We start from the raw sequence: 17046 nt of genomic DNA, 5'->3' as shown, positions 1-17046 counted from the left end.
GATGAGATAATATCAACTTTCCTGGCTGAGGAATTGGAAACAATAAAGTCCAAATGGAGAACAGACAGTATCTTTTGTTTTACAAGAATGTCAAACACACAGTTGCATTTATTTGAGTGTTCATACCAGTTTGACTTGAGTACTTGTTTCACAAATTGAAGACCATTGCTTAATACTTCAGTGTCTCCATGTCAGCTGTCCAGATTGGGTCTGTTTAAATGCATTCATTCATACAATTCTTCTCACTGAGTAACTTATGGCTACTCAGTGTTTGCCATAAGTTACTGTAATAAACATCAAATGATGATTGATCAGGCCAGGGGTCGGAAGGTCTTTATGAGCTTAAAGATCTGAAAAATTCCTGGCTAACAGAATGCAGAAAGGTTTCAGTGAGGTACAAGAGACTTTAAAAAGCATTGTTACAATGAACCTCCAATCAAGAGCAACATATTTGGATTTTTATTATCTGATAAAGAGCTCTATCATGTTAAATAGTTTCACAAGTCTAGTTTATTATGTTCACTCACCATCACTGTTGATACACTGGACTTGGGGGATTTGCATACCAGGACCACACTCCTTCTCATTGTCAGGGACACATTCCTCCAGTTTAACCACAAGCCACTCGAAGCAGCTGGGGTCTTCACACGGTATGGCCTCTACTAGATGAGGACAGTTTCCTGTCCCATCTGTGGGCTCATTGATGATCCTTCGCTTCCTCAGTTTAAAACCTGTTAAAGAAAAACAGGAATCATTACAGCAAATAATGAAATATGGACATAAACATGTGTAACTGAATTTGAATTAAAAATGCCCCTGAAATTTAAATGTATATTTAGGCCTGAGCAGCGAAGCGATGGTGAAGGCCTATTGTAGTCGCAAGATTTCTCGATTATTTTATTCATTTTTTTTTTCCGTCACTTCGCGCGGCTTTTTGGGGCCTTTAACATATTCAAAACCTCACCAAACTTGACCCAAAATTGTCCCCCAACCAAAATGTTTGGATTCTGGTGGAATTGCAAGTGGGGGTGGCCAAGCTGCTCTACAGCGCCCCCTAACATGAGTTGGGGGAAACCGAAGGTCATAGAGATCTGAAACTCGATACGAAACGCTATAACTTTCTCATAAAAAGATCAATTGGCACCAAACTTGGCATGAGGGATCCTGGATGGAATCCTAACGATCCTATGTCATCACAGTCTGACCTCACCTAAGCCCCGCCTCCTCAGAACAGGAAGTGAATTTTTTTTACTTGGAAAGATACAACTCTGGCTCTCTTGACCTAATCAAGATGATCTTGTGTGAGATGACTGATAACAAACTGGTCTCACTTGCTTTAAAGCGCCCAGAGTTTTCAGTGGAGGGCGTGGCCGTGGAGGGCACGGCGAAGTCACAGGTCACACCTCCGCCATACGTTTTGCTCTAGATTCCACATGTTTTAGTCCAGCTGCACCAAACTCACTGAGATTGATCCTTGTCCATCCGCCAACAGGAATCCAGTGCAAAATTTGGTGGGCGTGGCCTAATTCCTCCACAGCGCCCCCTAGAATATTTTTTTTAAATGGTTTATCCCAGAATTATGAAACTTGGTACACATGTGTAACTTGTCAGGATCTAAACGTCTCTAGGAGCTATGGTCCAAACCCAACAGGAAGTTGGCCATTTTGGATCAAAGTCGCCATTTTGTCTATTTTATTGACATCGTATCTGAGTGAACTCGTCCTAGAGCTTTTGAGATCCAGGCTTCAAACTCACTCAGCACAGTCTTGAGGCATTGAGAGTCAAAAATTATCAAAGGAATTTTCCTGTGTCAAAGCACATGGGCGTGGCCAAGCCTCAAATCTGGCCATTCGCCATGAAACATCAAGATGGAATAACTTCCCAATAGAAGCTCCCAATTGCATTAAACTTCATTGGTATCATCACAGAGCAGAGCTCATCACATTCAATTGGTGACATCACTTTAGCCACGCCCCCTTCCAACAGGAAGTCACTTGTTGGAAGGAACTATTAGAGCAGTCTTTGTGTTGGAAGAAAGACTGTTCAAAATCATACATGTCTCATCTTATTTACAGTAAACTTGTCAGGCTTGACCTTTGTTAGCCTCTAAAGAGCCCAATAGTTTGAAATTGCAATTCAGATCGACTCCGTTTGTGTCAGGGAGCGCTGCGGAAGACGTAGGTGTGTGTCACCTGGTGGATAGCTGCGGGAACTGCGCCAGAGCGTTGGCGGTGGCAAGAGAGTGGCGGTGCTGGAACCCCGGCGGTTGCCAATAGGCCTTCAGAGAGCTTTGCTGCGAGGTCCTCCAACACCGCTTGCAGCTTTAATTCTGAGTTTGTTCCCTTCATTGACATACTAATTCTGGAAGTGTTTGGTGTGTAAAACTGCTTACATTTAAGTAAACTCACATGACCAGATATCAAATTTACCATAACTAACGTCACGATTATTTTGCAGACAGTCTGCCAATAACAAATCCCTGGTCTGTCCTTAGAGCAAATGTGCCATATTTTTACTCTGCATCCATTTATTTATTAACCCTTGCCCTGTTTATCTATTCTCACCTTTTTTTTTCTCAATCCCAAGTCTGTGATGTTTTTAAGCACCCTGGCTGACAAATTTTCATCTCTTACTCTTAGTTTGCCTGAATTTTAAACAGAAACCCAGTTAGAAAGAATTTTTGAGCTCTGCTCAAATTTCTAATTCATGCATATCATACTTTTATATAATTGTGCAAACTTTAAGTCATTTGCATATCTTGTTTCTAGAGTACGTGCTGATCAAGGGGTGGAATAGTTCATGGGATAGTGAACATGAATCATAGTTCATGGGAATGGATGAAGCAGCTTCATATCTGGAATGTAGATGCAGAATTTCAGGCAGTGAAATGAGCCAGTTGAAACTAAGGAGACTGAAATTATTACATTTGAATTTTGACAAGTTGAATTTTTTTGTATGCCAATTTTTTTAACACTGAAAAGTTAAACTGGAAAACAGCAATTGAAAATGCGATCAATTTGAAATAGCAATGTGACTTTTTAGCTTGAAGTTAAATTAAATTAGATATCAACCATGTAGAAATAATGACAATGATTTTTTTCAGGTAAAAAAAATATTCTAAATATATTTTAACACTGAAAGATAAGCACAAACATGCATTAAAATTTCAGTGCCATTTTAATTCAAATCCTGATGACACATATTGACTTCCACAATGAGACAAGTAAACTGACCCAACCAGGTCAAAGATTATAAACACCTCCTGTCTTTCCATGAGTGAGGACGTACAGCAATGATTCAAAATCTAATATGCTCCATGACAATGTCATGGCTCACATTAATTCAATGACTGACACATGTAACAGCAAAAAACATTATAAATCTAAAATTGAGTAAAAATTTTTAGAATTTCTCCTCTATGAGTGCTCCAGTGTTTCACTCATTAAAACCATGTTCATCCAAAATGTCAAACTGTCATTATAGTTCATTAATTCAGTTGGACTTCTCACAATTGTGCTGCTTAAGGCAAGACATTCCACAGTCAAGTCCTCAGGACGCTCTTTCCACCCTAGCCAAGGTCAACCCCCCTTATTTCACATTCCTGCTCCTGTCAGATAAGGCAGCAACCCCCTGGAGTACTTTTGTGGTACAGGTTCCATTTCATTTTTTTGTCTTCCTTTGAAAATCCTTTATTTAATCAGTAGGTCAGCTGGACATGAACCATCCTGTGTCTGCACTCACTGACAGAAGTGTTATCTGATGGAGAATAAGTGGTGTGGAGGGGGAGTGAGGGAGCTTTGTTTGGAGAAAAATGAGGTTTGGGGTTTGAGAAATTCAATTTAGGGCTCATTCTCTAGCTATCTGCAGGGGGTTTAATGATTTGCATGACTGAAAGATAGCAACACAACACATGCTTCCATTGATAGACCTAGGGGCTTCATTTTCAGTACAAATTCATATACATTAATACAATCACAGTTAATGTACATTGCCAGGCAACAAAATAAGAAATGGTTAAAAGGATAAAAAGGTTAACTGAGTTTGATACAACTGAAGAATTAGCTTCTAAAACCCTGTACCATCTCATGTAGTAGGAAACAGGACACTGAAAATGATCTTCAAACATTGAGCACTAACAATCATTGGGTGTGCTGTAAAGTAAGGAAAATTAAACATTTTTATCAACAAAAAGTTGTAGAAAAGCTAATTTACAACCAAAGGTTAGCTTTATTTATGCAAATAAGCATTTTAACACTCCATACAAGAACACAGAACTTGATATAGAATATAGAAGCTGAGTTCTTTTATTACATGTGGTTATAACAAGAACTAAGTTATTTTTGGACAGGAAATGTAATACTTTACAAGAACTCAAGTGGAAGTCCTGATAGGTTTCTCCTAAAGCAGCATTTGTATATAGCAGTTGTGGAACACCAAACAAGAAGAAAGTTCTGCCTGGAGTCTGTCTATAGAACAAGCTGTAAGAAATTCCAAACTAGAGGTGCATGAATAGAATGGATCCTGGAACACGGCATGAGCTCAAAAAAATGATACCTGGGCAAATGATTGTTGAAATCACAATAGATAGGGTTGTGTGCCATTGTCTTAAAAGAAATTAGGTGTTTTAATCCTCCTCTTTTGTCGTGCTTTTACAAAATATAGCTGAAAATAAACCTAACTAAATAAAGCTTGTAGATGTAGAACACTTCCTTTGATCAAAGTGCATGTCCAACCTTACATAGTTATGCAAGGCTGGCCTCCTGCTTTCAATGATTAAAAAAAATGAGCTAGTCTGTTCTCTAATCTCTTTAGTGTGTCACAGAATCCACTTTGCGAGGCTTTTCCTTTAACATATTGACAAAAAAAAACATGGTAGGCTTCCTAGTGTGAACTCAGAACTTCAATTCTTCTGTTTTCGAACAGAGAAAATGTTTTTGATATTAAAAGTTACCACACACTCCTGTACGTGTTCTGTGAACCACACAGACTTCACCCACAGTTTCCTGTTGAGATGTCTTAGTCAAGTCAACAAGAACTCAAGTGGCAATCATACTTTTCTTGTGAAAAATTCTTTGATTTCCCTCAATCCTAATGGTTACTAGCAAGTTTACAGAACTAGTTGGTTGCCTGACCCTGTTTCTTCTCCACCAGGTCAGTCACTCCACACCCGTTAGTGTAGCACAAAGTGGCAGGGTGGCTGATGTGTATTCTTGCAATTACTTACACTGATTTTCAACCTCATAGTTGTGTCACTGACAAAACAGTTGGGTAGAAAACACAATTTCCCACCAAGAAGTTTACCGAGTATGCATAAGTGGTTGTAAAAATGTATCTGTGTGGGAGTGTCCAGCGGATGTCCACTATGAATTCCCACTGAGTTTGCTTTGACAATGCATGACACTCTGCAGAGTGAGGAACGCCCAAGTATGTGGGAGCCTACATCTTTTCTGGCACAATCGTATGGGACTGCTGGCATTGTCATTGCTTCTGACTGCATTTAGCTAATTCACAGCTGCTACATATGCACTAATTTATACTTAATTGTGCGCAATCATTGGAAAATAATATGTTCTCAGTTACTTGTTATTTAAGGAATGTTTTATCAGTAGTTACTGTTAGCTGGCATCTATTCAAACTTTGAAGTTTTCAGAAATCCTCTCAGCTCCAAGATGGCTCCTAATACCAATCCTGGTTGGGCTGGAAATTTTGTTTTACTTTCACTCAATGATCAGGACGGCGGATGGCATCAAAGGACATTTTTCATGTGTTCTGTTACTTTCCTTAGCTATACAATGTTACATTTTACTCAATACTCGTGGTGTTCAAATCTGTATTATGTTTCTATGGCAGTGATTTCATTGAATCTTCCTTGATTGTATGGAAGTGGACTGAACTGATATTGACCTGATCAGTATGGACAGATTTGAATTTATAATTGGATATGAACTGGGCCATTGTATCTTATAAACTGCTATGACATAATTAAATAAAAAATTCTATCAAAATAATTATATTAACAGCTGTTTTCCGGAGCTTCTTATTTAAATGCAAAACTCCAGAGATTTTAATAATCATCCCCCCTGCCGGAAGAATAGTGAAATAATCTCTCTGTCAGGAAGCGTGGTTGGTGGTGGTGAGATAGAACGTGGCGACCCAGATGAAGACGATAATGAATTTAATGAAGGTAGCAGCTCAAACAGTCAAAACAAGTAGGCAGCACAATGAGCGGAAAATAAACCTAACACTGGTAGCAATAGACTGAGCAACAGAGCCAACGCCGACACAGGACTTAAGCAGTTCTACTGTGACGACGAAATAATCAGAAACTCAGGACTAACAGTTCTACTGAGAAACTGAACTGAAAACTACAACGGACGAGGAACAGACAAGGTATGACGTACGACGAGGATCCGACAAGAGACAAAAACAGGTGGGACTAAATACACAGGGAGGGTAATCAAGGAATGAGACACACCTGGGAAGCAATCAACGGGGAAGACAGAAACAACAGAGACTCAGGACAGAAACTGAACACAGAAAAACCTTAAAATAAATACACAGAAACACGGATCATGACACTCTCAGGTATGTAATGTGTAAGCAGAAGCAGTGAAGGTTGTGTGGTCCAGCATTTTTGGTTATACCTTGTTAAATTTTAATGTCCTATTCCATTCCCACTGACCTGCAGAGTCTTCACTTTCATGTTTTTTCTCTAGTATTTGTTGCTTGTTATTCATGTATTTGTTTTGTACGTTAGGTTTGTATTTTGAGCAGATTGATGTGCTCTTATTTAGTTTACTCTCATCTTTGTGTTGCCTTATGGGTAGCCGTTTTGGTTCTGTCATCTGTCACTATTAGTTTCCCTCAGTTGTTGCAGCTCCCACCTGCAACAGCTTCAATCACTAATCAACTTACCTGTTTCTCCATTCAGTAATCAATCTTCCGAGTAAATATTCTCCTGCTTTTCATGTGGTTGTGTGCCATTGTCTTAAAAGAAATTAGGTGTTTTAATCCTCCTCTTCTGTCGTGCTTTTACAAAATATAGCTGAAAATAAACCTAACTAAATAAAGTTTGTAGATGTAGAACACTTCCTTTGATCAAAGTGCATGTCCAACCTTGCATAGTTATGTAAGGCTGGCTTCCTGCATTCAATGTTTCTTTTTCATTTTTTAAAGTTTTTACACAGTCAGAGATGCAACTTGGCTTACAATCATACATGAAACTGCTTCTTCTTCTTCAAAGGTTTAGGAATAAGTCCTAATGCAGCCAGTAGGAAACACTTTTATTTTATGTCTGTGGTATTTTGAGCAAGGCTAGACAGACATGAAAGTCTATGTGCGTGTACGTGAGTGTGTATATGTGTATGTGCGCGCACACACTTGTGTGCGTTGTCTTGGCAAAAGGAACAGCGCTTGACAGTGAAAGTAGAAGTGGCACAGTGAGCAACTGGATCCATCATTAAGATGCATGGAAGAGAATTTACTACCATATCTTTCATTTAAAGCACTTCATTAAAGCAGAGTCAACATGCATTAGTCATGGTAGATGCTGTAACTTCAGGGGGTAATTATGGCTGGAGTGGCAATGCTTCCAGAAACATGCAGTCTGTCATTATTGGAAGATTTTTAGAATGGAGAGTCAAATTTTATACAAAGAATAGGCCTAACAATCTACAGTCTTGGAATGGGTATCTGTGGGTGTTTTAGGTGAGCTTATCTACGTCACATAACTGGGTAAGCTGCAGAGTTCATACAAGGTTAAAATCTCCTTTATTGACTGATATTTGTCAGATAAACAGTCTTAGCCTGATGGTTGATTTTTATTAGCCTGTTAACCTTCAGATACCTCTCTTATGTGTACTATATGTTTCTCAGGTTAACATTGTTAAAGCATGCATCTCATAAATCATTCAATCTCTCCCACTGTGAAGTAAATCCATTTCTCCTGTTTTTTCTCTGCTGAACTGTCATTTTGTGCCATTACTGGTTCCCTCAGCCAAAACGTCTTGCAGATAAAACATCTTGTTTTATCTGCAAAATTCTGAAAAAAATTCAAAAAAGGTTGGATGAAAATAAATTATTTTTGATAGACACAGTTGTGGTGTGACAAATAAAAGGAGCATACCACCACTGGACTGTTAGAAGGCACATGTCACTCTCCCAAGCTGAGCGTGTAACAGGTGTGAGGAATATTAAACTGCTCTTCCTCATAGACAGTAATACTCTAGGGAGTCCAAATCAAGTAGCCAGTCATATTTGTGCCATGGAAGCATAATTAAGATTGCTGTTTAAATGTAAGCAGTAGGGAACCGATTCTGTCTTTGGGAGGTGTGTGACCCTGTAGTTTGGCCATTCCTCCTGCCTTATTCCACTTGATTAGAATTTGAACCGGGCCAATCAGCAAACAGAAGGCAAAGTAGTGATGGATGATGTTGACTTTCTGCTCTGTTTTACAATTGTAGTAGTTCTGAACTTTTAGCAATGGCAGCAGAAGAAGTGAAGAAAGGTGTTCAGTCCATGTTGGCCACTCTTCCAAATACTGCCTTAATATTAACAGCCGTCTCGTTCGGCATGCCACTTCTCTCTTTGCAGTGGAGGATGGTTGTTTACAGCACAGGCAATTTCTGGTAACCTTCTTAGTGTGGAACTGGTAAATTACACATGTCAAGGCCAAATGTCAGCCATTTGGTAAAATTTAAAACCTTAATAGAGACTATGCCTCCAGGAAGCAATCGCTTCTCAACAGCTGAGAGTCCAGTCCCTCTGAAAGAAGCAAACAGTGTAGGAGAAGGGGCTGGTTTTTACCAGGCTGGTGTCCCAATATATCTAGTGTAACAGTAACACAACAATTCAGAATAAGGACATGATACCAACTGTAAAACATGGTGGCAGTAGTGTGATAATCTGGGGTTGTCTTGATTTCAGAACCTGGAAAACTTTCTGTAATAAATGGAACCATAAATTCTGCTGTCTACAAAAGAAAATCCTAAAGGAGAATGTCCCACCATGTGTTAGTGGTCACTAACACATGACCTCTAGCTGAACATAATGCATTGTGGCTTCCACAGTGAGGTTTCATTCTAAGAAGGTGTGTACACTACACACCTCCAATCAAAGTTACCCAGCAATTTCTTACCTTTCTTAGTGGTCTGGTCTTGACAGTTCTCATAAGTGCAAGGTCCCCAAGAGCTCCACAAAGACACCTCACATTCCACAGGGCAGCTGATATGGCAGAGCTGTGTGGTATTCGGAGGAACTCCCAAACACAGTTCACTGTCCACTGGCCGCAAACCTATGGAGAAACACAAACGATGAATGAACTAGCAGTAGCTGTGCAAACTCAATTACAAAAAAACAAAAACACATCAGAAAAGAAATAGAACAGCAAAAAACATAAATATCATGACTAATCATTGAGGCATTCTGACAAACATAAATTAGTCGATCAACTGTACTTTCACACCCGAGTTAGATTGTCTTTTTTCTTTGTGTATTTCAGATACAGTCAGGTGTTGGTGACTCTCTGCAAGGTCGCCAGACTGATGAATTATTCAAGCTGTGCAACAACAGTATTCAGCTTCATTCACATGCAAACTGCCATCCCCAGAGGTGTGTCCTTTAATAGTCACACTTAAGCATGTGTACATGTCATGCGACCTTAAACCACATGTAATGCTATAGAAGGTGATAAGTTAAATCAAGTAAAATGATTGGTTGCCCTTTTATTACCATCTAAACAAATGGTGTCCCATTTCTTTTCATCCTACCATGGTTACTGCCATACTGTAACTGCACATCCAAGAAGTGTTTGGTTTCTGAGTTACTATAAGCTCCTACTGTGACAGACAGGCGACCTGACCAGGGTGTACCCCGCTTCTAGCCTGAAACGTTTGCTGGAGATAGGTACCAGCACCCCTCACAACCCCACTAGGGACGAGGGTGTAAGAAAATGGATGGATGGGTGGATGTAAGCTCCTAACCTTCTAGTGTAAAGTGATCTGACCCCAATTTCCCTGTGCTATAAAAAATAAACTCAGTTCTAATATAATCAATCAGAAGTTATCCAGGGAGAATAAAGGACTTTATTTTCTAGCAGTCTCATGCAAGAAAATATTTTACATTAATATTTATTTTCATAGTGCCAGATCTATGGCCATAAAGATTTGTCTTTAAAACCAATAAATAGTTTAGAATTTACAACCCCAACTCCAATGAAGTTGAGACTTTGTGTAAAACATAAAGGAAAAAAAAAGTTATGATGAGTTGCAAATCCTTTTCAACCAGTATTGAATTGAATCCATTACAAGGGCATACTGTTTAATGTTAGTCAGAAAAATGTTATTGCTGTATCCAAATAGTCACTTTTTTATGTTTTGATGACTGCAACATATTCCAAAAAAGTTGGGACAAGAACAACTTTGTTACACTGTGTTACATCACCTTTCCTTAAAACAACTCTCAATAAGTGTTTAGGGACCGAGGAAACTAATTGTTGTTTTATTTATTTCCCCCCCCCATTCTTGTTTAGCAGTCTGGGGTCTCTGTTGTTGCATTTTGCGCTCCACACATTTTCAATGAGGGACAGGTCTGGAGTGCTGGCAGGCCAGACTAGCTCCAGCTCACTAGAACTGGAACTAGTGTGCTAGTTTCAGTTTATTCCTTATTAGGAACCATGACTCAAAGCTAAATGTGAACATTTTTATTATAGACACAAATGTTGAATTAGACCAGTAAAATTAAATTTTTTGTCAAAATGTGAAGGGTTGGGAAAGTCAAACATTCCTCCCAAATTTTTCTTCATTAATAATGTTAAAGCAACAATAGCCCCTTTGTTCATCTGTACAACTGTAAAGTCTGACAAGCTTCTCCCCAGATTGCCCTTGCTCTGGTATCTTCATGCCAGATGGTGTGCATTCCCATGTGCTGTGCTTCCAGACACAAATTAGGGAGCAGAGAGGCCGCCTCCATGAGCCACCTGCCAAAAGTATCCTGGTGCCCAGCTCTGTTCCAGCTGAGGACTCATGGCATCACAGTGGCACAGCTGCTTTCCACCATGTCATTTATGGACACATTCTTTGATAAGAATGTGTCCATACACATTCATATGGAATGAATTAGATCATTAAAACGTTCATTTGTTTCCATAACTCACTTCACTAAATAAAATGCATTATGTAAGTTATTTACCACAGAGTGATGTTTTCAAGCATTTTTTTTTCTGGTAATTATGGTAATTTTTCACTTTACAGTTAATGAAAATATGCTATTTAAACTTAGAATATTAGATTGTCCCAATAAAATTTTAAATACAGAAATGTGTCCCTAATGACAAGTTAAATTCAATTCAGACTATATAGCATTAATTCATAAAACGTCATCTCAAGAAATTAAAAATACTCAACATGTTGTGTCAAAACATCCTGTATGAAGCCCACATCTGTGTGTGTCTGTTGGGGTGGACACATGTAGTCCTTAACCTAAATGTTATTAGTCAGGTTACTTTGGTTTATTTAGTGGCTTGGTGACTAAGCTGAAGCTATCTAAAACTGAATAAATGGAGTTTTAGCCCTCATACAGTCTGAAGAGGGGTTGAGTGGACTCCACTTGAACTTTTTACCATGTGCACGGTGCCGGTGGGTTTCCACTGACCCAGCGTATGCTTTTACAAGTTTTCTTCTTTTTTTCATGGTTTTGGGAACTAATCAGCTGATGAGAAACCCCCATCACTTCCTTGTTCTACGACTGTGACATCTGCCGCACTCTTCCTGAGCATCAGAGTAAGACTGTGGGTGGGCTAAACAGCTAAATCTAGTGGAAATGTTTGCCAAAAAGAATAGAAATCAAGCAAACATTATTGCTTCGCCGCCTCCTCTGTTGTCTGATGTCTCAGACACCTGATCCTGCGAATCTTCATCCTCCTACACCAGTGGATCACACAGGCAGGTTTTGCTTCCCGTCTTTATTATTTAGTGTAGTTTGTCAAAAAAAAAAAACAGGAAAAAAGTTGTACAGACATAAGTGTGAGTGTGTTGCCTTATGTGCGTTGTGTGTCCTGCTGCCATTTGCATTGCGTTCGTATTGGTTTGGGTTAGGTTTGTGCTGGTTTTGTGCGCCATGAACATGATGCACTTTGGGGATGCTGCATTCATGTGTATCAGGTGCAGAGATAGTTTTGTGCGTGCACTCTGATAATATCCTGCAGGTACTCCTGGAGTTAAAAATGATTGTGTGTGCTAACATTTTCTAGAACTGTGAAACAGCTTACAAATGAAAGAACAGTTGAATTTTTTGACAAATTTATGTATGAAAGAGCCACAACAATGATCTTTTAAAATAACATAAAAGTCCGTGTGAGAGTGCTGAATTTCCAAGGAATCAGTAATGAGAATTGTGTACTTATGACACCTAAACATTTGAGAAGGAAAATGATTTAAAATAGATTTGCTAGGTCCATGTTTAGTTTCGGCAACGATCAGTCGGGCATTCTGTTCTCTTATTTGGCAAACAAAGGAGGACAAGCCTTTGCAACATTCAAATAATGAATGAATCAGTTGTCAATTTTCCTTTAGGTATCAAAACACCTTTTGATAAGCAAATTGTCACTTTTGTGGAAATATTCAAAATAAAGTTAGGTTGCAGAATCCTATTAGTTGTGAAACCTTGGCAGTGGAAAGGACAAGGAAAACTAAAAATGTATCCTTCAAAAAGTTGTAGGAAATTACCAAATTTGCAGTTAACACGCACCATCAATTGGGCAATTTCATTCCAAAAGACATTATTTAACCACTTTCAGACTAGTGAAGCTGGTGGATGAAGGAGAGCCTGTAACTTTTGAAAAGTGTCTTGAGCACGAGATGGGAAACATTTAGGATGAAGATGCTACTATGTTTATTGCTTGGTATGACCAAATACTACCTGACATGATTTCATATATGGTGTCAGGGAAAATGACATAGTGAAGGGAGGAAGATGAAATTGAGCAGTAGAGCTGGCAGAACCACTTCATCCCACCTACATTCTCCACTCCTCCTTTTTGTTGTATATCTTCCTTTGACTCTCTTCCTTTTTGGCTATTGCCTAAAGCAGAATCTACTGATTTTTTTACATCTCTGAATGCCTTCATTAATATCTTCTTGTTTCTACCTAAAAACAATCTCCATGACAACCACAAAAAATAATGTCTTTTTATGGTATATCGACTCAGGCAGCAGTAAAGAATAAAACCCAAGAAGTTGTCCGCCTCTGTTAACGGAATCAGTAACGTGGATTCTTGGCTTGGAAGGCTGAAAACGAGCCACTGGTTGTGAGCATAAGATCTGAATAATCTCAGCAACAGATGCCAGTTTCACCAGCCAGATGGACGGATACTTACTGTGTCAATGCTGGATAAAAATGGACAAGCTTCCAGGCCACTTCCAGCTCTGTGTGTTCAGCACAACCATTGATTTACTGGAAAATATACATTTCAGTGCTTTCTTCACTGCACTGCACGCAACTCAAAATGCAAATGAATGGTAATGGGGACACTATTTTAATTCCCTGTCCTACATGTGTCTGAAGAGATGAGCCATCGTTGCTAAGCTCATCTGTAACACAACTTGTACATCTAATTTAAAATTGGTTTTAGTTTTTAGCTAATTTATTTCAAAATATTTGTGAAGCAGGACCTCTACAGCCTCATACTTTTGCTCAACTATAAAGTTGTCAAGTCTTGTTCCATTTGTTCTGTAAAACACTGGCAACCAGTCTACAGTACACCAGGATACAGTTCAGATATCTTGACATTTTATGTCTTTGCAGTTCAGTGAAAACTCATTCAGATTGGTTTGAGAGCGTCAATATTAAATAATAGAATAAAAGCTGGGTCTTAACTAAGCCATTTCTAAACGGTGACTATGCTTTGATTTAACCATTTCATTGCATGGCTGTACTTTCACTCCACCAGTGTTCACAAGTTCTTTCCAGGATTGTTCTTTAACTACACCCATTAACTCCACCAACTTGCTTGTCCAGCCGAAGAAAAGAAAATGCTGCTACCTTCATGTTTCATGCTGCAGACTGTGTGATAGGTTTCTAACACCCAAAAAGTTTTACATTTAGGTCTAAGAGTTTGCTGTGTATGTTAGCACTGCAGTGTCCCCTTCATGACTTCTGGAAAACTTTAAATGGGATGGTTTTCTCATGTTTAGAAGGCACAGTATCTAAAGTGTTTAAAACACCACACAGCACAATTAACTGAATATAACATGTTAAGGACTATAGGCTCCAAAAATTAGGGGAGTTACCTTCTCTAGTCCTCAGTGAACTGAGATTAGGTGAAGCAACAGCACTGGCCTGCACACAGTAGACCTCACGTGTCTGGATTCCACCTCCACACAACCCTGTCAGGTTTCCACGCCGACGATCCTGCTGGCTCAGCAGCATGTCCACCCTACACTCTGTCCACTCTGTGGTTTTCCAGGTGTAGCTGGTGACACATGAAGGCAGATGAAGTGTCAGATTGAGATCACATTAACCTAAGCTTCTTCATGTGACCAAACACAAAACGGTAAGAAGAAAAAAACACATTTATTTGATGCCATAAAGTATATATTCTACGTTAGAACATGCTGCTGAGATGGACACATAGTCTGTGGCATATTAAAAACAGGGACTAAGTCTTTTATTAGCAACATCACTTAAGATCAAATTTGTTTATATTCCTGGCAGATTTTGACACAAGTTCCTCTTTATCTTAGTCATTAGAGCAAATGAATCTTTTAACTCATATTTTAATAATTAATCTATGATTAAGTCTTTGAGTTGGAAGGCCTGGGATCCATCACCTTAATCTGTAGAACCCTCCACAGATTTCCAGGTTCAAGTCAGCACTCTGGCTGACGCTCCAGAACATCATTATTACTTCTAGTCAGAAGACACAGGTTGTAAAATGAAAAGTTGTTCACTCACACAGTGCATGGACGAACCGCTCCGTCCTGGGGGCTGCACGGCTCTTTTTCTTCAAGTTCTGGGCACTCCACTCCTCCACCTATTGGGAATTGGCTCACTTTCCTGTTGCGACTTCGCTCCCCTTTCGTCCCATTGGGGTCGTAGCACTGCTTGGAGCAAGCTGACCATCCAGACCACTCAGTCACATCACAGTCTCTGGGAATTACGCAGGCCTGAAAGCTCACTGGCAGCATCTCCTGAGAACAAAGGCTGCAGAATGAGACAATGGTAAATTTTAATTAGGTGCTGCTGGTTATAAGAACACAACACATAATGTTAAGGTGTTGTTCAAGTCAATTGAATGAAATTTATTTTTTTTTAAAAACAACAACCAGTTAAATTTGTAGTGATTTGGATTTTCTGTTTGTTTATTTAGGTTTCAGTGTTCTGTTGAGTCTCTGTGTTGTCCCAGCTACCCCTTGATTGAGTACAGCTGTTCCTCGTTTCCCCTGATTGTCTCCCTGTGTATTTAAACCCACCTGTGTTCCTTGTGGAGTTTTGTGCGTCAAGTTTGTTGTCAGTTGTTTGAACTAGTTGCTACCAGTGTTGAGCCATTAACATTCCACTTGACTGTGCTGCCTGGATTATTGTGCTTGGCCTTTATTAAATTCATAATTTCTCACTCTACAACAGGGGTGCCCAAAGTCTGTCCTGGAGGGCCGGCAATCCTGCATGTTTTAGCTCTCCCTGGTTTAATGCACCTGGCTCGTTAGAAGACCTAAGAGGAACATTGACATGCTGAAAAGATTACTACCACCAGTAGTAATCTTTTCAGCTACTACTGGTAGCTGAAAAGATTACTAAAACATGCAGGATGCCGGCCCTTGAGGACCGACTTTGGCCAGCCCTGCTCTACAACCTGGGTCCATCGCGTCTTCCTCTTCACCCCAAATCAAGACAAAATTCTTGTCTGCATCTTTTCTCTGTTTCTGCTCAGGTAAATTGTTTGCAGAATCGGTTGTGATTTTCTTTTTTCAAACCGTTTTTTGTATTTTATGGGAGTCTCTTTCACAAAATATAAAAGGATCCACATTCATGGTACAACAGCTTCAGTTCAGTCAAAATATGAAATAAATAGTCCCCACGCTAGATAACCTTGATCCTGTGCTATATCCAACATAATACAGTCAATAGGTGTAAGCCTCTTTAAAGCTTCCAGCCATCTGTCTATACCATAAAGGCTGAGAATGAGAAAAGGTCTGTGGTATCTATTCTTTCAGGCATAAGAAAATCTGTGGTAGGGCCATGGCTTTCTTAGGATGGAGTTGATTGTGCTCACTGGCCTCCTTAAGAGTGAAGCGAGCCCAGAGACAGAATAAGGCCATTCATGTGGTGTCAGTGAGCATGCTCTGACACCACATAAAATTCAAATGATGAATGAGTTTAGTGGGGTGTTAAAGTGGAGCTTGGCCCAACTTTCATTAAGATGCTGTAATACTGCCTGTAGTGTGAATGAATGTCATAAAATACTATTAAACATTGAAAACTTTGGAGGCACCCTAGACCTGCACATACCAGATTTTGCACCCTCTGTTATACCATCTTTGAATGCTTAGACTAACTGTAAGAATGTAGATGGTATAACCAGGTCTGTTATACCATCTTTGAATGCTTAGACTAACTGTAAGAATGCTGAGTCTGCATTCCACCATAAGTATGAAAACAATCATACACAGAAAAACCATTCATTCTAAAATAAGTGTCAGACTTTGCAGAATGTAAATGGCTTGACATCTGGTATTTAATACAACTATTTCTGTAGAGTTGGTGCCTTAGCTGTAATTCAGTGCTGAATACCGACTCTCACTGGAGTAACATTTAACAGCAAGAGCTGGAATTATGTTTAAATAAACTACCTGATAAAAATGACAGACTTTGTTTACTATACCTGTTTACTATTGGGTATAAATTTTATTTGTCTAAATTTGTATAACTTCCTCCAGGCTTTGATTGGTGGTTTTTGACTGGAAGTGGCTCATTTCTGCAGATGGCTATAGTAACACTGGGAGTAGGTGGAGCATAGGCGTAGGAAGCGGGGGGGACGGGGGGGACATGTCC

The 17046-nt window shown here is 39.4% G+C and overlaps 1 protein-coding gene across 1 annotated transcript in view; it reads right to left on the bottom strand.

Moving 5' to 3' along the window:
* Positions 1-456: 456 nt before the first annotated feature.
* Positions 457-17046, bottom strand: part of LOC106941379 (thrombospondin type-1 domain-containing protein 7A-like) — a gene marked incomplete at its 5' end in the record, with an annotated part of 24031 nt that continues 7441 nt past the window's right edge. Inside the window, 4 exons of the mRNA XM_015024384.1 lie at positions 457-731; positions 9137-9292; positions 14286-14467; positions 14950-15198. Of these exons, the coding sequence (XP_014879870.1) occupies positions 520-731; positions 9137-9292; positions 14286-14467; positions 14950-15198 (799 nt within the window). The remainder of the gene's footprint in view (positions 732-9136; positions 9293-14285; positions 14468-14949; positions 15199-17046) is intronic.

The sequence above is a fragment of the Poecilia latipinna genome, unplaced genomic scaffold (assembly GCF_001443285.1).
Source record: "Poecilia latipinna isolate Pla-1442-1.1 unplaced genomic scaffold, P_latipinna-1.0 Scaffold3633, whole genome shotgun sequence".
Lineage (NCBI taxonomy): Eukaryota > Metazoa > Chordata > Actinopteri > Cyprinodontiformes > Poeciliidae > Poecilia > Poecilia latipinna.
The sequence above is the reverse complement of the archived record's forward strand: the minus strand, read 5'-3'. Positions and strand labels throughout refer to the sequence as shown.